The 27,357-nt window shown below is 40.9% G+C and overlaps 2 protein-coding genes and 1 long non-coding RNA gene across 5 annotated transcripts in view; 2 read left to right on the forward strand and 1 right to left on the reverse strand.

Moving 5' to 3' along the window:
- The first annotated feature begins 40 nt into the window (after positions 1-40).
- PPP1R3G (protein phosphatase 1 regulatory subunit 3G) lies at positions 41-3,167 on the forward strand. Its single transcript, XM_015854563.2, has one exon. It carries the CDS (start codon positions 56-58, stop codon positions 860-862), a length of 807 nt encoding a protein of 268 aa, XP_015710049.1. The 5' UTR covers positions 41-55; the 3' UTR covers positions 863-3,167.
- A 1,581-nt stretch (positions 3,168-4,748) lies between these two features.
- Positions 4,749-27,357, reverse strand: part of LYRM4 (LYR motif containing 4) — a 76,039-nt gene continuing 53,430 nt past the window's right edge. For 2 of the 3 annotated variants that reach the window (XM_032442489.1, XM_032442490.1), the window contains exon 3: positions 4,749-6,226. In XM_032442489.1, coding sequence (XP_032298380.1) covers positions 6,164-6,226 — 63 coding nt within the window. In that variant the 3' untranslated portion in view covers positions 4,749-6,163. The remainder of the gene's footprint in view (positions 6,227-27,357) is intronic. The other variant, XM_015854564.2, reaches the window with a different exon arrangement.
- LOC116652903 lies at positions 7,994-11,779 on the forward strand. The gene is made up of 2 exons (XR_004306107.1): positions 7,994-9,001; positions 10,929-11,779. It is a non-coding gene; the product is annotated as an uncharacterized LOC116652903 (long non-coding RNA).

The following is a 27,357-nucleotide window of genomic DNA, read 5'->3' on the forward strand; positions in this document are numbered from 1 at the left end:
TAAAGCGGTGCGCGCCCGCCCGCAGCCGCCACAGGGCCCGGCGGGGCGGCCCGCCATGGCGAGCCCCGCACGCCCGCAGCCGGAGCCGGCGGCCCCGGGGGCGTGGGGCGGCGGAGCGGCGGGGGAACGGCTGCTGCTGCTGGAGCTGCGCTGCGCCCCGCCGCCGTCCCTCGGCTCGGGGGAGGAGGAGGAGGAGGCGGGGGAGGAGGCGGCCGCGGGGGAGGACTGTTGCCCCAAGTGCAAGAAGCGGGTGCAGTTCGCGGACTCGTTGGGGCTGAGCCTGGCCAGCGTGAAGCACTTCAGCGACGCCGAGGAGCCGCGAGTGCCGCCCGCCGCGCTCTGCCGCCTGCAGAGCTCGCCCGCAGAGCGGCGAGACCCGCCGGAGCCCGGCTCTGCCCCGGGGCAGCTCCGCCCGCCGCCCTCTCTGCGCCTGGAGCCCGATTTCCCCGACGGCGGCGAACCGAGCGCCGAACGGCTGCGGCGGCAGCGCGTGTGCCTGGAGCGGATGGAGCGGCCCGCGCTGCCCTCCGACGTGCGGGGCACGGTGCGGGCTCTGCGCGGCTCCGAGCCCGGCCAGGTGACGGTGCGCTACACCTTCAACGAGTGGCTCTCCTTCATGGACGTCCCGGCCTCGCCGCTGCCCCCCGCCCCTGCAGACGGCTCCGAGCCGCCGGCCGAGCGCTTCTCGTTCGCCCTGTGCGTGCCGCCCAGCCTGCGGGAGGGCTCGGCCCTTCACTTCGCCATCCGCTACCGAGGCGCTCAAGGCGAGCACTGGGACAACAACGACGGCCGCAACTACACGCTGCGCTGCCGCCGCGACCCCGAGGGCTGCCCGGAGGCGGCCGCCGTGTCCCGCGACTGAGCGGCAGCCGTGCGGCCGTCGGGGGAAGGTTGGGGCGGCGGCTGAAGTAGGAACGGGGCGATGCGGGACGTTGAGACAACGAGGAGGCTGAGTGGGACCTCTGTGCCGCTCCCCGCCCTGCCCGAAGCCCAGAAGGACGTCCGAGGAACGGGTTCTGCTTAGCATAGGCTGCTGGGGGCGCGGCCGGCAGGCTTGGAGCCGAGAGTAGTTAAAAATACTGGCTGATAGCGAGTTATCAGGAGAGCTCCGCTAATAACACCCCGCCGTCACGTGCTGTGAGCTGGAAGATGGTGTCTGTCTCGCAGGCGGTGCGCTGTGGTTGTGTTGGGGAGCGCGATGACTTGGACGGCCTTCTAACAGCACAGAGTGACAGTGTGATAGGGAGGGTATCTTGCTAATGAACAAAAGCAAACGCTTCGCTTCAGCTCTCCTTATGTCACGTTTTGCACCACGCTTTCAAGTGTTTTTAATTTATTCAGCTCATTTTGCGACATCTTTTCCAGTATCCGTATGTTGTTGGGTTTGGATGCGTAACCCACAGCCTTTCACTCTTGTGTTGCGTTGCACTGCACGCCTCGAGGTTGGCCACTGCTGTGTCCCAAGTCCTGACATTAGGCAGAAAAAAGTACTGATGCAAATGGCTTTGTCAGAATAAAAAGCTTCCAAAAAAGCTCACTGACACAAACCTATTCTTTCTGCATCTTCTGGAATAACGCACCCCAAACCTGCAGGTGATGATTAAAGCAGAACGTTTTGATGCTTTGGCGATAGGTAAAATGCATTAATTTATTATGCAGTTCACTGTTTGTGAAGGAGGAAACCTGTATTTTCATACTGCAGGCTGTGGAGTCACAAGGCCGCATCATAAGTTACCATAGGTATATAGGACATGTAGGGAGCCTGCTTTGGCAGGGGGGTTGGACTCGATGATCTCTAGAGGTCCTTTCCAATCCCTACAATTCTGTGATTCTGTGATGTATGCACCAAACGCTGGCATCTTAGAACCAACATGGCTCAGGGTTGGTGCTCACGGTCACAGCTTGAGATTCATCGCTCGTAACTTCATTACCAAGGAAATGTATGCAAATTGAATTAGTTCTAACTATATAAAATGAGAAAGTCCAGTAGAGTCAAATGTTCAGTGGTACACACTTGTTGCTGGGTTGCCTTACTGTTGATGTCATAGTTTATAGGGATCGGGGGCATGACTTTTGCAGAACGTGCTCATAAACACGTTCCCCACCCCAACATCAGAAATAGAAAAGAACACAGATTTGTTAGCACTCTTGGATCAACTCCAGCTGTAGGGATTTCCAGTTCATGCAGATTTCTTCTTTTTCCCGTGGACTAAGGGCATAACGGAGAAATAGATGTAAAAGCTGTTTTTTATAGGTGTAAATAAACTAAATAGTACATAATTGAACCTCTATTTCGGGTTACTGTGAAGGACATCAAAGTTATATCTTAAGTGGGTGGTTTTGTTTTGTTTTTGCAGTTTATAACGATGTTTGTATTCAGACTGATAGCAGAAAGGACTGAAGCTCAGTTTGCTTTGGTGCCCCGAAGCCTACAGACTTGCATGCAGACTGCTTCTGTTCCGTTTGAAGCTTTCAGTCACAGCTTGAAATCGTGTGGCGTCTGCTCCCATCCACTTCCTGGGATCTGGATCCATCCCAAGCACTGCACAAAGACAGGGGAAATGATTGAGGTTTAATTGTCTGTTCCGAGACCTGTGTTACGTTGGCGCTGTGATGAATGTTCATCTGCCAGAGCTCAAAACCTGCCATCTAGGCCTGGCAGTAATTAAATCACCTTAATTGTTTTTATGATTCTTTCTAAGAGAGGGAAAATCGCTTGCCTTGCATTAGCATATTTCCAAAGGCTGGTATAAATATTTATGCGGCGCGCTCTTTCAGTAGAAAGCCTGTGTGCATTCATCGCGGGTCTCCATAGTTCTCTCCTTCTGAATGTAGAACAGTGGTATGAATGCACTGCTTACATCACTTCCTCACACCCCTTGTGAAGCTTCGGTAGTTAATGGGCTTAATGGTAAAAAAAAACAACACAGGAGAGTGGTTTAGAAAGAAGCATCCCTTACAGTCCGCATTAATGATGCTGTGTAACCTGTGGGATCCTTTGGAGGTGAAACAGGTTTGAGAGGTCCTGATTTTCTCCTCTTACAATAGTAGAAAACACTGAGCGTTGGAGGAATTACTGCTTTCTCTCTTTTCAGCTTCCATTTAAGGGCTCACACACACACTTTCTGCAATACTGAAATAAGAGTAAAAACTCTAGGGAAAAAGAATTACACGTCTTCAGTCTTTTTAATAGATGTCATCAAGCAAAACACTCCTAAGAGTATGAAATAGTTTTGGCCATATTAAGAACCAGGAGCAAAGCAGTGAGTACATTCATGACTTCAGTAATGCCAGGGGTTCACTGTAGGTCATTATAGAATCATAGAAGAGCCCTTAGAGTTTGAAGGGGCCCTTAAAGGCCATCTAGTCCAGCTCCCCTGCAATGAACAGGAGCATCCACAGCTACATCAGGTTGCTCAGAGCCCCAACCAGCCTGGAAAATAGTCAACATCCAGCTTCCTTCTGACTCCTTATATGCATATACATACTGAATGTATATAGAGATGCGTTTATGTTGCCTTACAGAAAGTAAGCTGAGGGGACAGCATTTCTCAGTAGAAGTATTCTTTGTTTTACCTGCTGATGTTAGAATATATAACTAACGCTTCTAATACTTGGAAATGTGGTGAAGTTTCATACAGAACTATTTTTCTACCGATGTGAGTTGTAGGCTAAAATCCTTCTTAGCCTGCTTCTGTATTGGATATGAAGTGCTCACATGCTTATCCAGGTTGCTTTACTTCAGGACAGCTTTCTCTCTGATATATGTAGGCATTGTGAAACTGGGCTTCCAACTGCAGTAAAATCCAGCAAGCAGTGGCAACACAGCAGAAAGGCCTTTCCTTTTGATGGTTACTAATGTTGAAGGAATTGTTCTTGCTTTTTTTTATTTCAGAATGCTGTTTCCAGGTTTATACTGTAGAATTCATCACAAACCGATTTTTGGTGATACTCCTGAGATAAATAGTTTGTTATAGTGATCAGGGACAAACTCAACATTTTTAGTACAATGCAGGCAAACTTGTGTGGCTTCAAAGTGTTTTCCTTCCATAGTTGTAATATTTCAACAGTAAAGAATTTGATAAGCTATATTTTTAACTAAGTATACTATGAGAAGAACTTATAATAGGCTTTAGGTGAGGTCAAAATCATATTTCTAGGCATCTTCAAATCCTGTACAACTAACAGGCACATAACTGATGCTAATGGAGAGTGCACTTTGTGTGTGTTGATGAGCAAAGAAATCATACAGATCCAACCAAACTAGGGAACAGATAGCTAAAATGTTCAAATAGTGTGGAATCTAAGGAGTAAACACTAATATCATCACTAGCTTTGCATTCCTGTTTACAAGTTAGTACAATACAGGCTTTTGGTCCTGAGCAGCAGAAGTTTCTTAAGTTAATAAGTGATGTATGTATACTATAGGGTAAACTCATGGTTAATATGGAGTTATGAACTGATTTTTCCTTGACTGAGAAAGTGAGCTGTCTTAACCTGTGCATTACAGATGAGGAAGACACGGAAATTACAAGGCCTGAATGTCACTTACATCTTTCTTTTCTCCTCTACACATTCAGTATCAACTTAAGTGTGTTTAATTGTCTGGTTGCGAATATGGATATTTTAAAATGAGAATCAACTGTATTTTACCAATTAAAACGGTTACATTTCTTTTTAATGGTCACTAAGCACAATTGACAATGCAGTACTTATAGACCTAAATAGACCTAATACAAGGAGAATTATTACTGTAATCACTTTTTCTTTTTAATGAGAATGGAGGTTACAAGTCCCAGTCTTCAAATCTTGTTCTGTACATTATAATGTTAATGGAAAGCAGTGCTATATATTTCAGCTGTACAAAATTATACAAGACACTTTAGATAGTGGTGAAGACTGGGGTTGTGTTCTAAATTAGACATTTTATCTGTCTTATGCTTTAATAATGTCACAACATGGACAATGCAAAACAAATAAGGCCTTAGTAACGACAAACTTTGAGAAGTAAGAGAAATGAAAGGAGGTTTTTAAAGGCCATGGGGTCACGGAACATGGAAGTTTCTGCTTCTCTTGATGCAACATCAACAAAACCCAGCAAAACAATCCTTTAGGGGGGAGAAAAAAAACCAAAAGCCTTTTCCATATACTATTAAAAACCCATTGCACTGACTGTTTTTTCCTCTGGTTTCTAAGAGAAACCACAAACAAGCACAGCACTGACAGGAAGAGAACTTGATTGAGCTTTAAAAAACAAACAAATAAACACGTAGTTTAAAAAATGTTGACTAATCAAGAGGCTTTAAGATTCAATCAAAAGCTATCCTGAGCGTTCCACTTCTGCTTGGCAAAGCTCGCTTCCAATTCATGACACATAGCACTTGAGTTAGAGGTCGGTTGTTGGCCTTTTTCTCCTGGTAAAATCAGGAGCTGTGTGAGAAAGGAAAGCCTTGCGTGAAGTGATTTGGCACTTTCTGCCAGTAGCTGTGCTTCGACACATTTAGAAAAGGAAAATATAATTTAAAGCAACCAAAGCTTAGTGATGGAAGTTTTACATTCTGCTACTGCTATCTCTTCGTTGCTAAAAGTAGAGTGAGAGACTGCTCGTTGGCTCTTGGAAACTGAAGAAAGAACAAATGAGGTTTTTTTTGTTAAATACTCAGATGTCAAGGAATGCTCTTGCTCTGCTCATCTCATATGGTTTTAACACTGAACTATTTAGCAATTAAATTTAGACGCTGTGCATTTTAAAATTTAACAGGATTAATAAGAATTTACGCTTAGTAACTAAGTGAAAGGTTTCACATCTAACACCTTTTGTGCCTTGTGAGAGAAGAGGGCAGCAGCAGAAGAATGTAGCTGGTTGCAGGTAGGTTAACAAAGTTTTATTGATGAATGAAGCAGGAACTATTTAATCACAAGGGACACACAAGCAAACAGACTTCAGGACTACCATACACGCTATTGTCAATCACAGCAATATATTTCAGAATGTGCGAACCATAAGAAAATAGTACTTTGGTTGCTGAAAACAAAGTCTCTCAGACATTTCTTCTGCTGAACAGAATAGGTCAGGTGTGCAGTGACGTTATGCATCTGTATGTGGCACTGAAAGATGCTGAAGATGGTCCAGGGTTGCTTCAGGGTGAGAGCCTTCTCATAGCTATGTCTTTCCTGGACTCTCAATGACCAATTTCTGTGTGGCGTACATCTGGCCGATAGTAACCTGAAATCAAACCAAAATATTAGCAAGCTAAATCCAGAAAGTAGGCATGTTATAATTTCAGCTTCACAAAGGGTATTAAAAACAAACCAAGAAATGTGTAGCCCATCTATTAACCTTTTTCATCATGACATTTTTCTTTCTAAAATAAGACTTTCTTTTCTAAATAAGAACCTTGCCTTAGCCCTTAAGAAGAATAACCAATATGTAAAATAGCTGCGTACTTAAAATCTTGAAATAATGGCAGAGGGATATTCAAAGGTACTCATCAACAGTTAACGGCAGAGCAAAAACAGCCTCCATATGTAGAACGAGGGAAAGATGAATATTATCAGCTGATGACGCTTTTGGGTGGACAGCCAAGATATAAACTGCATGCTAGGGTGTTACTTTCTGGTCTGTGTGGAACCCCAGTTTGCCTCATAAGTGGTCAAACCATTGCCTGTACAGTTAGTTCAGCAGTAAGATTTTACGCACGTTGGAGCTGACCATGAGCCGGTATTCATACCTCAGGCATTTGTGTATTCTAGTGAGATGAGGAGATGAAAAATAGCAACAATTCAACATCGATGTTGTCTCAACTCCTCTCGTCCTTTTCTAGTCTGCACTGCAGCACTGCTAAATTGTGGTCGGTGACAGCAGTGACACAGCTCTTCACTTAACAGCTGAGATGTGGATGGAAATTTCATGCAAGTAGGCTTATGTCAGAAGGAGAAGCCAACATTTATTTTAAAAGCATGAATTTTGGAGTCGAATGTTTGATACCTGTTATGCCTTTTCTCACCCCTAACTTCTCCCCCAGGTGCTGTGTCCACTTCACTGGGAAAAAGATGGTATGATTAATTATGGAAGTGGGACAAAAAAGGCGGTGCTTAATTACATGGAACGGAATACGTGTAGCAGAATACAATACTGCTCAAACTAAGGCTGACAGCAAGTCAAGCTCTCAAAGCAGCAAAAAAAGTGAGGGAAATAAATGTTTCAGGATTCTTCAATTACTATTTTTGAGGGGGAAAATCCTGGTAGTAGTTAAATTTTTTTCATGTGTGCCTACGTTCACATAAAATGTAAATAATACTGCCTTTTTGGAAATGAACTATTTAATCTTGATAAGCGGTGTGGTCTGAAACATGCAGCACATTGATTTGAATCCTGAAACGTTCATTACGAGGGAGGATTGATGAGCCTTTCTTAAAGGGAACAGCAGTTCGCCTTGCCAACAAACACTCCACTCTTGGCACTCAGAGCTCAGTCAGTAACAGCGTATGAGCAACTCCGATTATTTCTGAAATTACTTATGAAGTGTGTTGCATACAGAATATTTAAAACAAAGGCCATACACAACTGAGGCATGTGTTACCAACAGAAACTTCAAGCTGTCAGCAAGTGTTACTTATCAAACAGAACTTGCTGCTCCCGAGTTATGTGGCAGGCTCCATCCCTTAATGGCTGCCTTACCACAAACCATGCTGTAGTGTTTGATTTTTGTATCCCGTGTTTCAGACTCTAAATAATCATAGAATCATAGAATGATAGAATTGCTCAGGTTGGAAAAGACCTTGAAGATCATCAAGTCCAACCACAGTCTAACCATAGTACCCTAACTCTAACAACCCTCTGCTAAATCATGTCCCTGAGCACCACATCCAAATGGTTTTCAAGCACATCCAGGGATGGTGACTCAACCACCTCCCTGGGGAGCCTATTCCGGTGCTTAACAACCCTTTCTGTAAAGAAGTTTTTCCTGATATCCAACCTAACCCCGCTGCCCCTCCCCTCCCATCAACTTGAGGCCATTTCCCCTTATCCAGTCACCAGAGAGAAGAGACCAACCCCGCTCGCTCTCACTGCAGTCACCTTTCAGATATTCTTTAGGCCTTTTCATACAATGCAGCAAATTCAAGGGAGGCTGGGAGAGATTACAAAAAACGCTGGAACGTGAACTGTGATTTTTTGTCTCCACCCACTGAGAGACAGATGAGGCTGAGTATGTAACTTCCCAGTCAGTCTTGGTAGGACTGCACAGCAAATGGCACTGTGCCATTCTGTCCATGGCAGCCTGTTGCAGCTGCCGTGCTCTGCTGCCTCACTTTCAGAATCTATTCTATGATGTTCTAAGCTGAATTCTGAAACATAAGTATTTTTTTCTTAACCTCTAGCCTTGAATTTCTGTCTTTATGATCAAGCTTTTCGATGTTTCCCATGCACTTCAGACAAAACAAATATACGTTCCATTTATAGCTGCTGAAAAATTCACATCTATAAACATCAACTGCATCAGCAGAAGGGCTGCCACAGTATTGACACACAGACATTCATTAACTCGTGGAATCAAAACAGCATTCCTTGTGCGCCCTCATGGGAAATTAGATCTAGAGGAAGCACTTGAAAAAGCAAGCGTCACCGAGGACTCTTCTCCCAAAGAGTTAAGTAGCTATCTCTTGTGTTCCCACTTTGCCATGTACGTGCATTTAGTTCATACACAGCATGCCATTTACTCTTCTGGTAGATGGCTGTGAGCCAGCGTAGAGGTCAGTGTCAGCATTTTCATTAATCACAGGAAGCTGCTGTGGAGAAAGGCTCTGCCATTTGCTCAGCAACCTCGTTAGCCATAGGGTTATTTACCTCTCTGGTAATGGTGCCATTTAATTCTGCTGTAATGAACGCACAATGAAGAAGCACTTCGTCATCGGGAGAAGACTATCAACAGAAATATAATGCTGCTTCTTATATCTTACTGAAGTTTCAATTCTGCCTGCAACATTATGTACATTAAAAGTAAGTATGACAAGTTCAGCCCTCAAACCTTGACAATTTATCCTTGCTTGAAGCTTTAGTACCACTCTGTATGGTCATTTTTTTCTCGTGATCTTGAAAAAGTCAATCTTGCCTCCCAACTGAATTAATGACAAATCAGGTTTTCAGAATGAGATTTGTCAATGAATGTAAGTGAGGCAACAAATGGGGAAAAGGAATTACTGAACAGTAAGCATTGATGCATCTTGTAGCACAGCACTCACTGCGTAGGTGGGGGTGTAGTAAGAAATATGTAGTAGAGCTAAATGAAAAGAATTAAGTAGAATTAAACACAGAAAAAGCCAATATCCCAAAGACTTCCTAACTGCAATCATGGATGGTTTTATGTAAGTTGATACAATATGACTACAACCACTCCTGGTGTCTTTATGGTGTTTTTTACCATTGCTTTCTAAGCAAAATCAATGCAGTATTTGCATGGGGAGCAAATGGATTGCTGAACGGAGCAAAACATAAAAGTGCTTTCTTCTAATGATGTTTTGGGCTTTAACCAGTATACAGTACAAAATATTTCTTGTTTCTCTTAAACAAATGCAATTAATAACCGAAGTTGATGTAGTAGAGATGGTTTTCCATATTAAACACATTTACATATATAAATACATATATATATATAAATTTATATACACATGCACAAACATATACATGAGCAACAATCTCTAGGTAAGCATAGCAATCTTCTCTTTCACTGCAAATTTGTAGCAATGGTTCCTATAGCCTGGGTCACACATGCATTTTCAGTTTTATTACAGAGAGAAAGGAAATGCCCTATTTGCATATATACACTTATATATACACTTATATATATGCTCACTTCATGATCCTTGAGGTCCCTTCCAACCCAGGTCATTCTATGATTCTAGGATTCCAAATGTAAGAAGTGGATACTACAGCTATTAAGAATCATCTTTTTTTCCTCACTCCTCAACTCAGATACACTATACACAGCACAGTTAAGTCTATTTTCTGTGTTAACTAAAGCCATTTTAATATTTTATATAAATACAGTCATTTTTGAAACAACACTGTAATGCAATAATAAATACACCAATGTGGTGCAGAGTAATTAAGCCCAAAAAGCAAACCCAGAACTCATCAGTAACTGTTCAGTGCTCTGCCAAATCTTTGTGTTGGCATTAAATGCTGCTGTAGTGGCCTTATTTATGCAGTTGAAAAACTGCATTTGGCTCCTTAGCCATATAAATTATTTCTGTTCTTGAGCTGGAACTGGTATACAAAAATGTAACATTTTGGAGACACTGCTCTTTGTTCTCAGTGCTTCCATCTGTTACACAGGAATGGGAAAGGAAGCAAAGGGAAGCACGGAGCAAAGAAGTTGGAGTTGCTGCATGCTCTGCTTTTACCCATGTTTTGCAAATGCTGTTTTCTTTGTTCCTTTGCATCATAGCAGCATCTACTGCCAGGGCTACAGTGAGTTTCTGAAAAGCCAGGAACAAGTAACTTACAGCTGCTGTTTGCCTGACTTCCAATGAAGAAGAAGGTGCTAAGTAAACCAGCTAACAGTCAAGAATTCCGCTGAAAGTTGTTTCCATTCATAATGACAAAATGCAGTTTTGTTAGAAATGTATGCAGTGTATCTTGGTATAATTTTATTCAGCCGATGAGAAGTAGGATCATGTAATATTTATCTAGTGCTCTTATTAATCTGTTCCGTGGGTTCCCCTGAAGAGATACTCCTCAGCAGAGAATCATATCTAATCCGACAGTGATTAACACATAAAATACTGCAGGCGTATATGCTTCTGTACAGTTGTAGATGACGAAGTACAATAGCAAAGTATTCTTCTTTTTAAATGCTGATTATTATTTCTTAATAAAGAGAGGATTGATTTTTTTTAATTACACAACCATGCTGCTATCTTTACAGACAATATGGACAAGACAGACAGCCTCTGCTCTAACGCCATGCACATAATACAGTGTGAGATAACAAGTAAAGGTCCTAAACAGAAGGAAAACCACTGGAAAGCCAAGTGGGCAGAATCAAGTTCTCCTTCAGTCAAGTCACACAGTTTCACTTCTCTGATTTCCTGCAAGCCTTCTGGACTACAGAAAGCAGGAATGTGGCAAGGATTAAGTCTGGACAGTGGCATGGGCAGCAGCCTGCTGCTAAGGGGGAAGGGAAACTTGGAATAGCCTGAATGTAGCATGCAGAGCAGGAAAATCACTTGGCTGGGATGCTCAGCATGGCAAGGAAAGCAATACAATGCACTGGTGCTTGAAAACACAGCAGAATTATCCAAAGGGAGTGGGAGTGCCTTCCTTGCTCTTGCACACACATCTCAGACATCATATGATTACAGGCTGAACCTTAGACATGATTACAGGCTGAGCCTATCTGTGTTCGCATTCAAATGATGGAAGAGCAGAAATAAGTGAATTTATCTTCAGAAAATATATTCCTAAGTCCAAGATAAATTTTCAGTTGGAGAATCTGGATTCAATGTTTCTTCACCCAGAAAGAAGCACCTCGTCTACGTAGAGATTTACATGTCCAGTCCCTGTTGCTGAAGCTAATCCAGCATTTCGCTGATCTTTAAATGAATTAGGAATGGAGTAAGAGCTTTTCTTTTTCTGTGTTAACAAGACTCCCTTTTTTGGCAAAGTACTAAGTATTACTAAACTACAGTCAGCTGTTCCTGATAGGATCACAAAGATAATTTCCTTGTTTATCTGACTTTTTCTGATGGATGATATCCAAGATTTCTTTTTTTCTCACTTGGCTGTCATTTGTTTCACTGTCTCCAAGTCCCACACCTGAATGTGCCCTGCACTTCTAAGAGTTTTGTTCTGGGGGTGGTGAATTACAATGGGAGCTGTATAAAGCACAGAGCATCCTTGTTCTCATACACCCAGGGGACAGGAGGTAGCCTCTCTAGCTCTTGGGAATCAAAGACTTCAGCTTTTGGAAATTCAGCTGGAAGAAACATTGCCTGTACTGTTTACACTCTTCTGAACCTTGCATAGGGAGCAGATGAAGTACATCAGTCATATAGGACTGAGGATGGATTAGCTGAATTTCAGCCAAGGTTTGTGACTATGTTGTCACTATGTAAGGACTGTAGTATAGATAACCTGAGATGAATTCTGTGGTTCAGCTGTGTTCAAATGACACTCAAGTCAAAAGATGCCATAAAGCAGTCTCAACTGAGGCAAGCTCACATGAGATCATAGAATCATAGAACAGCCTGGGTTGAAAAGTACCACAATGATCACCTAGTTTCAATCCCCCTGCTATTTGCAGAGTCAGTAACCACCAGACCAGGCTGCCCAGAGCCACGTTCAGCCTGGCCTTGAATGCCTGCAGGGATGGGGCATCCACAACCTCCTTGGGCAACCTGTTCCAGTGCGTCACCACCCTCTGAGTGAAAACTTCCCTCTAATCTCTAACCTAAACCTCCCCTGTCTCAGTTTAAATTCATCCCCCCTTGTCCTAAAAATATCTACCCTTGAAAACAGCCATTCCTCCCCTGTTTATATGCTCCCTTCAAGTACTGGAAGGCCAAATGAGGTCTCCCTGGAGCCCTCTCTTCTCTAAGCTAAACAAGCCCAGTTCCCTCAACCCTTCCTCACAGGAGAGGTGCTCCAGCCCTCTGATCATCTTAGTGGCCCTCCACTGGACCCACTCCAAGAGTTCCAGCCAGCCAACTTCTAGTCCATTGAACAGTCCATCCTTCAAACCCGCACCTCTCCAATTTAGAGAGAAGGATGTGGTGAGAGCCCATGTCAAAGGCCTTGCAGAAGTCCAGACAGATGACATCCATTGCCCATCCACCGAAGCCACCAGATTGGTCAAGCAAGATCTGCTCTTGGTGAAGCCATGCTGGCTGTTTCAAATCAACTCTTTATCTCATATGTGCCTTAACATAGCTTCTAGGAGGATCTGCTCCATGATCTTCCAAGGCACAGAGGTGAGGCCCACCAGCGTGTAGTTCCTTGGTTCTTCCTTTCTCCCTTTCTTAAAAATGGGAGAGATGTTTCCCTTTTTCCAGCCACCTGGGACTTCACCAGACAGCCATGATTTTTCAGGTATGATGGAGAGTGGCTCGGCAACCACTAAATGATGTGCTTGTTTAATGTGCCCTGTGCACAAACAAATTAATTTTCCAGTGCTCCTCAGCCCAGCCCTTTGCACAAACATTAAGAAGAATTAATGAGGGAGAAAATAATTATTTGCAACCCCCTCAGCTCTTGAGCAAGAGATATCTCTGTTTTTGTGGATAAAGGGTATCGCTTACATTTTACTAGTTTAATTGGAATAAACTATAGCAGCACTTTTTTCTTTCTTTTGGCACAGATAAATTACTGGGTTTAGCACAGCTGGTAGAAGCTAATTCTGCACAAAGAGTTCTTTTCAGTAGTGTGGGTGGCAAAACACTTTCAGCAACTGGCTTAATTAGTTCTTCCTTATTTGCAATAGCACAGGACAGTTAATGGGAGAGGGAAAAAAAAGAGATTTAGTGGAAGATGCAGCATAAAGTAATCCTATTTGCTCTTCTGGTTTTGCCAGTTCTCCCTCACTTAATGCTATGCTAAGCAGAGGCTTGCCCTGGTATTCCTCAGCAGAGCAAACCAGGAGTGAGAGGCCAGCAGCTATTCCAAATATAGCCAAAAACCAATGCAAGTGCCAGGCCCAATGGTTTTCAGCCTTGCTGCTCCCATCCCCCAGCTGCTGATAGAGCTCTGGAGATCCTCCAGCAGCACAAACATTGAGCGCCTGTGGGATGCAGCTCCTCCCTGATAAGAGCTGAGACTGGTCAGACGCACACAGCCTCCCAGATATCGGACAGAGGGGGTAAAGGCCAGGAAGGACAGACGCACCCGTATTTACCTTCAGAGTAGGTCAAGTGGGAAATAGCCAGGAATTTTTGTCTAACTGTTTCGTGTTGAGTAATGACTCTGGAGATATACAGTGCAATGGCTAGCAAATACATTTAAAAACTGATTTTTCCACTGGCTGATTTTTGGCAGCCAGTGGAACATAGAGAGCTACTCCCATAGATAGCATTGGGCAGACTGTTCAGGAACAAGAGGCCATGAAAATGCCTTGCAACTGCTCACAGCTCATTTAGGGGCAGTTTGATACTGAGAACAATATTTTGCTAATGTACACCTCTCTGCAAAAGTTGTTTGAAAGTCTATGAAGCCTTGGTCCTTGAAAGGCTGCTGTTAACCTAAAAAAGATCAATTAAAGACACTTCAGCAAAAATGGTCTAAGATTTTGTCAGTGGAAATAATCTCTAATGTGACACTATCTTTTGCATATTGACAGGTTACATATTTCTTAGTTTTCATTTATTTGTATGAAAACAATGAAACAAAAAAAGGAAACTGACTGAATACAGACACAAAACCATGAGGCTACTTGCACAAAAGCTATTATGAGGGATCTAGACAGAGAGATGGTATCTTTTCAGTGCTTTTAAATACTCACCATCTCAGAGTTAATTCTAACAAAAGAGGAATAAGATCAACTGGAAGAAACAGAAGTGATTATTTAACGTGTGTGATATGTTTTGTCCTTTAAAATATATATGTCACCAAAACGCATCTTGCCTATTCTGTGCCAGACTATTTTACTATCAAAAAATGTGGTATAAGCTTTACGTATAAGCCTGACTGTATGAAAGAAACTCTGCTTTGGGAAAAAAAGCACAGGAAACCAAGCCAGTAGATGGCATTGTGGCACTTCATAAAACATTTCAGAAAATCCCACTTTAAAAAGAATGCAAGCCTAAGGATTGTGTTTAACCACTTACTGCTTAACCAATGCAGAATCTTGTTCCTGTTCAACGCTACTCATGCAAAACTGAACAAACAAAACCACACTAGTGGATGATCATATTAGCCCTGAAACAAATTTCCTCTGCACTCCTTCCCAAATCCAATTAGCTCTGTATGCTGGTTACAATCCCAGATTTGAAAAGATGGTATCGGATGACTCATGTCCCACGAGCCACAGCCACCAAGAGGAGACCAGAAAGGATGTGATCAGTTCAAAAGTATTTTCTAAGGAGTAATCACATCCAAGATCTTACACAGCAGTACAGATGATAGCATAAAACAAACAAACAAACAAACAAACAAAAACACCAAACAACAACAACAACAAAACCAACAAACACAAGATGCAACAACAAAAAACCCCTTGCAGAATAGATATTATCCATTAAAAATAAATTTCTGGAGTATTTGATGAATACTTCCATTTGCTCCCTCTACAGGCCCATTCCCATCTCATGTATTCCGTAAAGCTTACATACAGATGGTCCTCATGGTATTCATGTTTAAGAAAATGTCTAGATTCACTGCAGCATTTGTCTTGTATCCTTATAACAAGGAAATGTCAAGACAGTGTAACCAAATCTGCAATGCGTAGGGACTTTAAGTATTAAATTTCAATAGCTCCCTGTAAGTGACAAATTGCATACATTCAGATTTTCTCCATGTCACTTACATCAGAGCAAGTTAAAGCAGCCTAGTTTTCCTGACAGAGAACTTCAACTTCATATCTGCATTTTCTGAAGGAAATGAGACAGGCAAAGACTAAAATCAGGAAGCTTAATTTTAGGAAAGCCAAATTCTAGCTCTTTAAAGAGTTAGTTAACAAAACTCCCTGGGAATCTGTCCTCAAGGACAAGGGAGCAGAGCAGAGCTGGCAGATCTTTAAGGAAGCTTTCCTTAGGGCACAAGAGCTCTCCATCCCCAGGTGTAGGAAGTCAGGAAAGGAAGGCAAGAGACCAGCATGGCTGAATGGGGATCTGCTGGTCAAACTGGAGAGCAAAAAGCTTTTATCAAAGCTATCTTTGTATGTGGAAATTTCCTTTTAAATTTAAGTGTCTTTTAAAGACACATAAGAATGAAAATATGTCTCTTCCACCCCTTTATGAAGACTCATTACTGTGAACGATTAAATATTAGAAATGAAGCCCTCTTCCCTGGAACAGAGGTGGTCAGGTTAGACCAGAGCACTAGGGAGGACAGGATAACATATCTCATCTGTTGAGAGAGATGACACGTCACAATCTCCCATAGCATTTCAGAGAGGAAAAAATGCCAGAGGAAAGAAGGGAATACAACCCACTACTCTACTGGTCAGTTCCAAGCTTATTCCAGTAGCTTGTCCCCACCAGTGGCCATCAACAGATCCTCAAAGAAATGCATACTCTACCTGTAAACCTCAAATTCTTATGTAGACAATACCTCAACATAATCAGAGTTGGAACATGTGCAAAAGTATTTATACTCCGGTTGTGACATCAGCCCAATATTTAACACTGCACCAGAGAGGTGCCACATTCTTTCATTGCTCTTCCAGATCAAAATTAAGAGTCAGAAGAAAAATATCTGCCCTTACTTGCACAGAAGTAGGGACGATTTGTGGTAGAATTCATGCTAGCTAACATGATCTATGCAGTTTTCCCCTGCACTTTCAGCATTTGCAGAACCAAAAACTACTTGTGAAACATACCCACCTACAACCACGCAACACCTGCACCAGGCAGGGGGTTCAGTCTTATGGTTCCCTAAGGCTAGAGGCTCCCTGCTGACAGCATCTGTCCAGAAGGAAAAGCAGATGGCCAACTCCTACAGACTTTTCTGCCTACTCGACCTGATACTCTACACCAGTCACTGGGGCAGATTTAAAGTAGGCTTATAATATCTGTTGGGTAAATTAAAGAGTTAGTTGTGTGATACTTCTTGGTCCTAAATACTGGGGCTCTGTATAGAGTTTCATTAAGAGAGATCAGAGAACTGACCTTCAAGATGCTATATTGCTAATTTGCTGTATGATTCCAGAATCAATTGACAACTTCTTGCCATTTCGAAAGCAGTTTGACAGACTTTCCAGGTGCTCTAACACTGCCTACAGCAAACCTATGCCAGGTTCAATAAAATCTACTGCCTGCAAATAAAAAGCTTTCAGCTCAGCAAGAGTTAAGTTTCTTAAAAAAAGAAAGAAAGAAAAAAAGCAACAACAACAAAACCCTTTCTCTAGAGAAATACAGAGATATCCATATCTTACAAGCTGGTGCACAAGATCTTCTCTATAAATCAGCTTTTACAGACTAATATTTCTCACTGTTGCGACCTTACAATCCAATCAATAGTTATATTAAAATAAATCAGTCAGAAAAAAATTATAAGTAACAGCGAGGACAAGAGTTAGCTTAACCTTAAAGTGCCTTCTGATCACGAATTTCTTTTAAACCACAAGAATCTGTTCTTGATTTTTGAGCATTTGTATTCTCCCCTCTATAAACTCACCCTGTAACTGCATAATCAGCTATAGATATAATCATTCAAGTGATATTTAATCCATTTTCCCAAGTGTGGAAGGGCTTTATGGTTACACTGCTTGCCTTTATTCTAGCAGTAACTTCTGAAGTCTAAATCCAAAGTTGTCACAAGTTCCTAGAGATATTAGCAACCACCTACAGGAGAGTCCCAACATAACAGCCTCTCCAGAGGAATGGCTGCAGCATAAGTACAGCTCTCTTTGGTAAAGGTGCCACAGAATCACTTAGGGAGAGCCATTATAGACGTTCACACCCTGGCATGGTGACTGGGTAATTCACCCCTCCATTACTGGCTCCTGCTTTCATTACCAGCTAAAACTAACTCCTGTGTGATGCAGGTAAAGAGCCACACACTATGTGCTTTAAATTGAAGTCACTCATTTCCTGCAAAGTCCCTCTGTAGCTTCTCCCACAGCACAGTAAACACCCAGCTATCTTCCTAAGTTTAGATTCTAACTCTTTAATATATGTAAAATAGTTAAGCGCCCAGCACAGGAGCTGAACTTGCCGTGTTACTTTGTCCCAGTTGACGTTAAGGGAGATAAATTCAATTTCTATCAGTAACAGAGGAAAACTAAATAGTTATTTAACTATTCTAAGAGATGGACTAGAACTCATCCTAATTACTACCGTCTGTTTGAGTCAATATGGAAGTGTTAGAAAAATCTTCATGCAAAGTGAGGCAGTTACCGAGAGGAATGACAAATGCTACATTTGCATCAAAAAATGCTTTTCCTTTGGACTTCGGACTAGACAATAGCACTATCCGTGCCATTTTAGGGAGAAGCTTTCTCAGGAAATGTACTGGTAACACATTTATCGTTTCCTCTCACTCAAATGATATCTGCCATAGTTCCTTCTGTCCCTCTGCCTGCCTCTGGTTCTACAATGATGCCCAGACTCCTGTCAGCACAAAGGGCACAAGGAACTGCCCAGCATCCCTTAAAGCAATGGTCACCTTAGAAAAGTCTTTTCATAATGGACCACCTCTCTTCTGTTAGAGAATTTCCAGTTTTTAGAGAATGTGTTTTGCTTATGATGAAAAAAACGTATAAGAAGGAAAATCCCTGGCATAGAGATTTGGACTCATTGTGCCAATAATGCCTGTCAATATTAGCACACAAGTTTTTAATGATTCACTCTCCTGTTTGATTATCTGTTCCCCCAAAACACCTTAATTAGCAGAAATATTGATTTTACGCTGTTCAAGCCTAACAAGCTTAAGAAATAGGAGCCAAAAAACCCATTACTGAATAATAAAAAATTAAACTGATATAGTAATAAAACTGTATCAAGAAGAAATGTCCTCCCGGATCTAAACTAAGTTGCAGTAGATAGCATTTTAAATAGTTCTAGTTGAATCCTGCTGAGGCAATCATTCAGAGTACTGCCATGCCAGGCGAGTCACTGAGTGCTCCTTGAGGTGATGAGGTTGTTGGTTGTCCCCATGAACTGCCTGGTTTAAAGTATTCTCCCCCAAGTACAATGGAGTCATGGCACAAAGCAAAGGCCTAGGCCTATCTACCAGTCTTTCCATATCAAGGTGAGAAGCCCCATGTTCCAAATCCAGATTTTAAAGAGTGACAGAAAGTTGGTGTTCATCAATTCAGCATGCTTTTTTTTTTTTCCCCCACATATTTTTATCTAATAAACTTTCTCCTTCTCTTTAAACATGTGAGAAATTCTGAATGCCTTTTCAATCTTAGAAATCACAGCATAGTTTAAGTATATGAACACAGTCTTCATAATGATCTCAAATAAAGACACTGATGCCTGAAGGGATAAGTCAGTCTCACTTTCTGTTCTAGGTATTGCCAGTGATTCCCCAGATAAGCCTATAACTACTTAAGCTGCAAAACTCTCTAAAGTTCTACACTTGCACAAGTGTATCTGAAAAAAAATCAGCCTTTTTCTACAATAAAAGATTAAACATTCTCATTAAAGTGCTCAGAGATGTCATCTAGATGAGGAATCTTGTCACTTCCTCTGGTTTAGGAAAAAAACATCAACAAAAAATCCCCAAAGGACCCTTTCCAACTCTATTTCTTTAAAGAGCCAACCTACATCACAAGGGCTGTACTCACAGGCAGGGAGGGAGCAAACAGTTTTAAGTGAAAAGAACACATTTTAATCCATTCTTTCCTGACAGTAAATGTATCTTTCAGAAAAGATAAAAAGCATGTCCTAGCTTTAAGCAAGTCCTTATGCAAAGAGCCAAAGTAAATAACTGAATCCTGGCTAATATTTGACAGTTGCTGCCTTATGGAAACAGAGAGGTCTGCAAGGATAACAGCGAAACGATTAAACCCTAAAGCAGTATGTCAGCTGCTGAAGAGATTTAAAAACATGCATGCACATTGTGCCTTCAAAGTTCATCTCTATGCAGTGAAGTCCTTAAAGCTACTTATAACATTCTTAAATGCATTGTCTCAAGGATGCAACTTGTTGCTTGCACTAACCTTAAGCTCTTTAACAATAAAGCCGTGACTTATGTTCTTTAATTAGTAAGATTTATCAGTTTATTCATATGCAGGACAGCTAGGTGAGGACTTACTTAATTAATGAAGTGGCAAATAACGCAAACAGAAATGAAGTATTGCCTACTCAGAAATAATTAGGTAAATGGAGTCCTACGGAGAAAGCTATTCTTAGGTCACGATCAGTAGAACAGTAACAACTGAAATGGAGCTGGCGCTTATTTCTACCTGTTACTACAGCTTCCAACTCTCGCTCATTAGTGTTCTGTACCAGCTCCAGCCCTGCAAACTTGTATTTGAAAAGAATATATTCATTTCTGTGAAAGCGCATTTCGTCACAGGTATTCAAAATGTTTTGCAAAACGAATCAGTTACGTTTCACAAGTTTCCTGTGATGTAATGCAATATATTGACTTTCTGGGAGAAAACGTGAATATCCACATGTAAATAAACAAATGACCTTTCATCAGTCAAATCTGTTCAACGCTGAGAAGAATGCTGTCAGCTCGTAAACAGCTTTTAATTCCTGCTGATTGAATCCATGCTGCTCTCTGAGTCAAGATACACAAGGCAAACTGATACAATTATGAGAAAGGGAACCAGAGGACCCAAACAGCACATGAACAAAGGTGAAATGTAACAAGTTTGTATAAAATATCAATCATCAGTTCTAACTTTTGTCTTTATACATTTTCTCTGATGAAATAAGCTCCTGGTCAAAGGGGAGCAAGAGAACAAGGTAGAGGTTGATAATTTCTAATCAAGGAGAGCAACCTGGTCAGGTCACAATTCCATTGTGATTGTCCTGTTATTAAGAGTTGTAAGATGGGTATATTTAAGGGACACGTTAAGAATGCCAACAAGAAGCTTCCTAAACAGTCTTTTCTTGCAAGTACAGAGCAACTTAGAAACATCCTCTTGTAGTTCAACCATGACTATATTAACAAATTAAACAAATGCAAAGGTCTTGCAAAAAACAAACACGCAAGTGGAAATGACTGGTGGAGCATGCAGGAAAGAAACAGATTAGATGTGGACCTTTTAGGCATGCTGTTCTTTCATATCACCTTATCTGACCATGTAAAAAGTTAAAACATGCAAAATAACCTGTCATGAGACAGGTTAGTTTCACCCTACTGATGATGTGTCATTGCGCTATTGAGACATCTTCAGATGTCTCAATACTTGGAGCAGAACCCTTGAGTTATTCACCTATAGAAGCTAAAACTTGCCAAATTCTGAAAGCTTCCAGTTCCTGGTTTGCTGTTATCAATTCTAATTACAATAATGTCAATATACAATCATTCAGTCGTAACATTCAAAATCAGCAACATGCAAAGGTAATAAAGACACAGGTGTGGAAATAAAAGGAAATCTTAGAATCACTCTATCTACACTGCCTGTGAACATACCCCAGTCTGCTTGTGAAGAACGGTATCCACTCTCTCTCTTCAGCAAATCATAACATAATATTTTTAGCTGTTACATTTTGTATGTCAAATGTATGACAAATATTGATAGCCTCAAGTCTAGCAGCACAAACAACACAAAATGCACCCCATCAAACATTAATATTCCATGCCAAAGATATTAAGAACAATTTCATGATGATGAACACAATGATCTTCTTAACTTTTATAAGCAATATTTTTCACTAAGTGGTCTGTAAGTACCTATCATCCTTTAGTTTTTGTCACTGCTGAAAGGTAGGTATCCTTCTTGAATCCCACAGGGGAAAAACATCTATGTTTGTTAAGCTACAGAGAAGAAAATGCAGGGGTTCTGACTCCATTGGGCCCCCTCACCTTATTGGCCTTTCTCTATAGTACAAAAAACTCTACATCTGAAAAAGGGATTCTAATTCAGCCTGGAAGGAAAAGCAAGGAATAAGCAAATAATCTTTTATTATTATTATTATTATTATTATTGGATTAAAATGAATAATTAAAATTCACAAGCTAGAGCAGAACTTGGGTAGGTCTAAACTGACATTTTCTGCTGCAGAAATATTGCCTAAGCTCTTTCAGAACTTGCTTGTATGCCAGAGCAAATATTTTCATTTCATTGAACTTGCTAGGCAACTCACCAACATAAAGTATATGTAAAAACACTCTCCAGTAATACCAAGCTTGGAATATTTATTGAAAACATTTGCAATCCTTGAAAACAAATGCTAATACTGCACATATTCAAACTATGAACTCTACTTTGTGTATAAAATAGCACAAGAGAACCTAATCTAAAACAGATTTTCATATCAGAGGAGAGGTGGTGGTGAGTGGGTGCTCTTCTACATATTACTGCTTAGATTTGACCTTCTGGGCCACCTTTGCCTAAAATTAGCAAGCTTCTTTTTAAGCTCTTTTGGATGCACATTGTGCTACATTTCAGTGCTCTACAGATGAATTAATAGAAGGATTATGAAGCACTCTGAGGTATTTTCTTATGAGGACATAAAGGGACTTAAGTTAGGACAGAAGTTCCCACACCATCTAAACTTTCCTCTCTAATACACCTAATACCCTGCAGGCCTACATGATGCATTTCCATTTGCATCAACAAAAATTGTGTTTGTGTACTATTGCAGCCACTAATTAATAGAAATTTTAGTGTAGTTTAGGGTCTATTTTAATGATAAATTCCATTGAAGGCCCCACTGCTTTGGAATAAGAAGTCAATTTAGTAAAAAATCTTGTTCTCTTACAATTTTAATACAATTTAATACATTAATTAATTAATATTGATATAATAATTAATTAATTAATAATTTAATACAATTATTTAAAATTCATCCAGATCACATCCTGTTCTTTGAGTCTGTGGTTGCCCCTATTCTGTTCAAAAATGGAAGGAGCTAAATTTTATACCACTGAACACAGACTATCATCCATTTTTATATCGTGATTGAATATTGTATTTATTTAAGCAAGAAGTACCTTTCTGAAATGAACAGAATTCATAATGACTGCTATTGCTTAAGTTTGTTGACAGGGAATTCCAACCAATCTTGAGAGAGACATACATTTAATAAGAAGACTTCTACTACATACAAAACCAGGAGCAGAACGTATTAGCGTAACAATGGAAGACATCATTAAACATGACTGCTCTTTAAGGCTGATTTCTAGCACCAAGTCTTTGTATTGTACACAAAGTTGATAGCAAAATGGGTGTTACTGCCTTCATGGTGAAGACAGAATGCTTCTTTATGTTGGCTGGGCTCTGATCCACATTTCAGTGGAAATCCACCTCTGTGAAAGTGCTGAGTTCCAGTCTTGCCCTTGAAAGTATTAGACAGGAAATATACATAGACTGTTTTTTGTACACTTGACATTTCTGATCAAGATTTAAAGCAAACAGGAAAGAAAGGACAAGATCACAATCACTATCTTCTTAACACTGCCCAAGAACAAAGGTTAGACAGAAAGATCAAGCACCTTGCAGCTCTAAAAGCAGTCTTCAGGAGTTTGAGGTCATCTCATATGTCCATTAGCTTTACCAAGAACAAACAAAAACCTCCATTCCTCACACAGTTCTGTCTCCGAGTGACTGAATGGTATTCTATGCTTCATCATTAATCCCTGAATCATAGGATGGTTTGGGTTGGAAAGGGACCTTAAAGATGATCCAATTCCAACCCCAGCCAAAGACAGGGCTGTCATCCACCACCAGCTCAGGCTGCCCAGGGCCTCAGCCAGCCTGGCCTTGAGTATCTCCAAGGATGGGGCATCCACAGCCTCTCTGGGCAACAAGCTGTGTATTTCCAGGTGGGCTGCTGCATAACCCTTTCACTTAGGAATCTCAAACAGCAGGCGCTAAAGAGAGGGAGTTGAGATGAAGGAGCTTGGCAGATCCATGAGTGAATTGATATTTAAGCTAGAGGTACCATTTTAAGCTCTATGCTTACCATGTAAATCCCTTACTCAGAATTAAAGTTGATCGACAATGCTGCACAGAATCTGATAGAATTTGACGCTCCCCAGGCATCAGTGTTCCAGTTACTGATTGCTACTGCAGACCAGTACATTCTGGTGATGATGCTTTCCAAAACCCTCAAAGTCATTAGAAGTTTGTCACTTGCTGAGATGAATGACAGTAACTGAAAGAGATGACTTCTCAGGTATCATAATTTTGAAATTCTAATGTTCCTCTCTCAATATACGCTGCTTATTTAAAATTTCTGAGGGTAAGGGGTCCAAAACACACAAAGCATTCATCCAAACTGAAGGAAACCACTGCCTTTCTGTCCTTGGAGGTGCACAGGGCAGTCTTGGCTCTGTTTATTTCTATTTGCCAAGGTCTCATCACACAGCCTCTGGTTCTGAAAGCTGCCAGATATTGTATATAAATGGAGCTGTGTGCTGCCAAGAATTCAAAGCACTGATCATAGACAAAAATAACAGCACTACAGTTTAGTAGGAAAAGCATGTAGGGAGACAGTGTTTTATAGGAGAAGCAAAAACAGAGAACAGTCTTGCTAAAGCCTTAATTGATGGCTCTGTATGTTTGTAATTATAAACAATGCACTTTCCAGGAAGCACCTTACTCTATTCACTTAATGGAGGAAAAGCTAGAAGTTAATTCCCGTTCTCTCTGAATCTATTACCAAAATTCCCATTTGCTTTAGGTAGGATCAAATTTGTTTATGCATTAGTGTTTCCCAGTTGCCTGATTTTTGGATTAAATTTGAGATGTAAGAATTATTTTTCAAAAATAATTCAAATGGTTTTGTCTATCTTAGGTTTTCCAGAAACACAAAGGCTGCTTCAGCTTATGATAAACTGCTTCAGCAAGCTCCAAACTATCCACACAGCCAGAAAATAGATTTAATTGGAGAGACTGAATTCATGTGGAAATTTTCAGACGTAAAAACTATTAGCAGTTGTTTACCTCCCTGCCATTGAAAAATGAGGAAATGCAGCTACAGAACAAACAAACAGCTAAACTCTACTAATAAAAAGGGGCTTTAAGAGCGAGATAGAGGTTTGTAAATGGAAGATGTATCAATAAAGCTGCAGTGCTTCATGTAGACTAAAAATCAATAAATGACCCTGTATTATTCCAGTGATGCTTGTAAAGGGTTTTGTTGGTATTCCAGAGGAGGTGTGATTACAAGGCCGATCGCTGCTGTGCATCTCTGTCACGCAATGCAATAAAGGCGTGCAGCCAAAAAAGCGCTGAGAGATTTTGCTTCTAGTCTCGTACACTAATGTAAGAAGCATTCAGCATCCATAATGAGACAGCATCTAATCATGTGCACTGTGCCATAAAAACAGTTCTGCTAGAAGTGTTGTAGAACATGGAGCACTCCTAAGTTTTGCAGAAACTCCTGCAGCATCATCTACTGCAAAATGCCACCACTGCTGGCTGGCTGTGTGTAACAATGTGTTGTGGTTAAGTCGATCTTCTGTTTTACTATGTAACAATCCTCATCTCAGCTTACTGCTAGCATCAAATCAACGTACTGCTTTTGTGATAACTCTCCAAGACTGACAAGAATGAATTTTGGTGACAGCAGACGGAAAACAACAGCCATGCTACTGCTTGATGACTGTGCAGAGTTGGCACAAGTAAAAGAGGAGGCACTGAGAGAATCTGCATCATTGTCATTGTTGATAAATCCATTTCATGGCTGCGGAGAGACACGTCTGCACTTGGCAATGGCTCCATGTAAAAACAAAAACAGAAGAACAGAAATCCTTGTTTTAGTGCACATTACAGAAATGTAACTTCCCAAGGGAGTCTGATGCATTAATGACACCTCTTTAGCCACTGTCTAATGACTTCTGCAGACATGAAATGGAATATTTTACTGCTATTTTCAGCCACCTGTGCCACTTTTTCTTTCAGCTCAGGTCTGCCAAAACTGTAATCAAATTCTCTGTGCTTTATACCATTATGTGCTTCTTAGTATCATACCAATGCACCAATTAAACGTATCACTGGTGCCACACATACTGACTGCTGAACTCCCACATTGACAGAAGCTCAATTTTCTTACTTATATACCTGGAACTTTTTAGTTATTTAGCAATCCTCCTAATCTAGTTTAAGCTTTCTATTAAGGGAATGTGGAATGAAAATTGCCTTCAAGTTGTAACACAATGAAAGGATTCAGAAGGCCATCACTTAACTCCTTGCTCTACCACAGGCTTCTAAGATTGTGGCCAAAAAATTTGGAGTGCACCTATGCTGACATCTTACTTTTTACCAGAAGCACACCTCTGAAGAGAATTTCTTCATCTTCCATGTTTTGCTTCCCATTGTCAACCAGTGTCTCTGAATGCATGGCCTGGATTCAGCTCAGACTAAACCATCTGAGATATCTTCTGCAGAACCACACCAAATGTGCTCCAGCAGCAAGTGAGCATCATATTATCCTTAATGTTTTCATGGCCATAAGGAGAATGAGAAAGCTTTATAAAAAAGACCACATCTCTCTTCCACAACAATAAAGCAAGTTACTTTTCAGCTGGATCTGGCATTGTTGATCTATGATCACTGGTTTGGTTTTACTGAGACGCCATCACAAAAAGCAGGAAAAGTTATTTATTTTGATCCTGAAAATACATTAACTAAACATGGTATGCCAAGAAGCACAGACATTATAAGGTCACAAACCCATCTAAGACGGGAAAATATTTACAGTATTTAATCTATTTACAATAGAAGCTTTTCTAATTACTAGCACAATGAGAAGAGGAATGATAGACAATCTCCAGATTCAGAGTGAAAAGTAACAGTTCAAGCAGTGCTGCTTTCAGAAAGACTCATAAAACCTTATAGACACTTCTCTTTAGAACAGATCCGCGTGATTGAAAGTTATTGTTGTCTATTCATGTGTAACAGGCTGTCAACTCTTGTTCTACTTAGGGATACACTGCTGTTCTCCCTCCCTTCCCCACATTCCTCAGCAGTTGAGCAAAAATGAGTAACATGTAAACCAAACAGGGGAAAAGTTAGAAAGCAAATATCTCTGTTCAGGTAATAAGTATTAGACGAAGCAATGCACTTGAATTTATTTGCATATATAACTAGAGAAATTAAGTGACATGAGCAAAAACTGCAATTTCATCTAAAATTACTCAAATCAAGGCAAAAATATATGCCCTCTGGAAGTTCTTACTTAACATGAAGAAGTTAGACAAGAGCAATGATCTTCAGTACAGACTACAATCAATGGCAATATTCAGCTATCAGCTTCACAAAGTAATCCCTATACCTATGCTAATATCATTGACCAAAACTACCAATAAATAAACTGAAGATTCTGATGCATATTTAACACACAATGATACCTTTTCCCATGATGTGGCCTAGCTGTGAGTGGCCAGTATGAGAGGAAAGACTGAGTGCAGCAAGAAAGGTTTCCAAAGATTTAATACGTGGCACCACTTACTTCAAGTTCAGAGAATCACAGAATGACCCAGGTTGGAAGGGACCTCAAGGATCATGTAGTTCCAACCCCCCTGCCCGGCAGGGCCACCAAACATACACCTTTACTAGATCAGGTTGCCCA

The sequence above is a fragment of the Coturnix japonica genome, chromosome 2, assembly GCF_001577835.2.
Source record: "Coturnix japonica isolate 7356 chromosome 2, Coturnix japonica 2.1, whole genome shotgun sequence".
NCBI classification, from domain to species: Eukaryota; Metazoa; Chordata; class Aves; order Galliformes; family Phasianidae; genus Coturnix; species Coturnix japonica.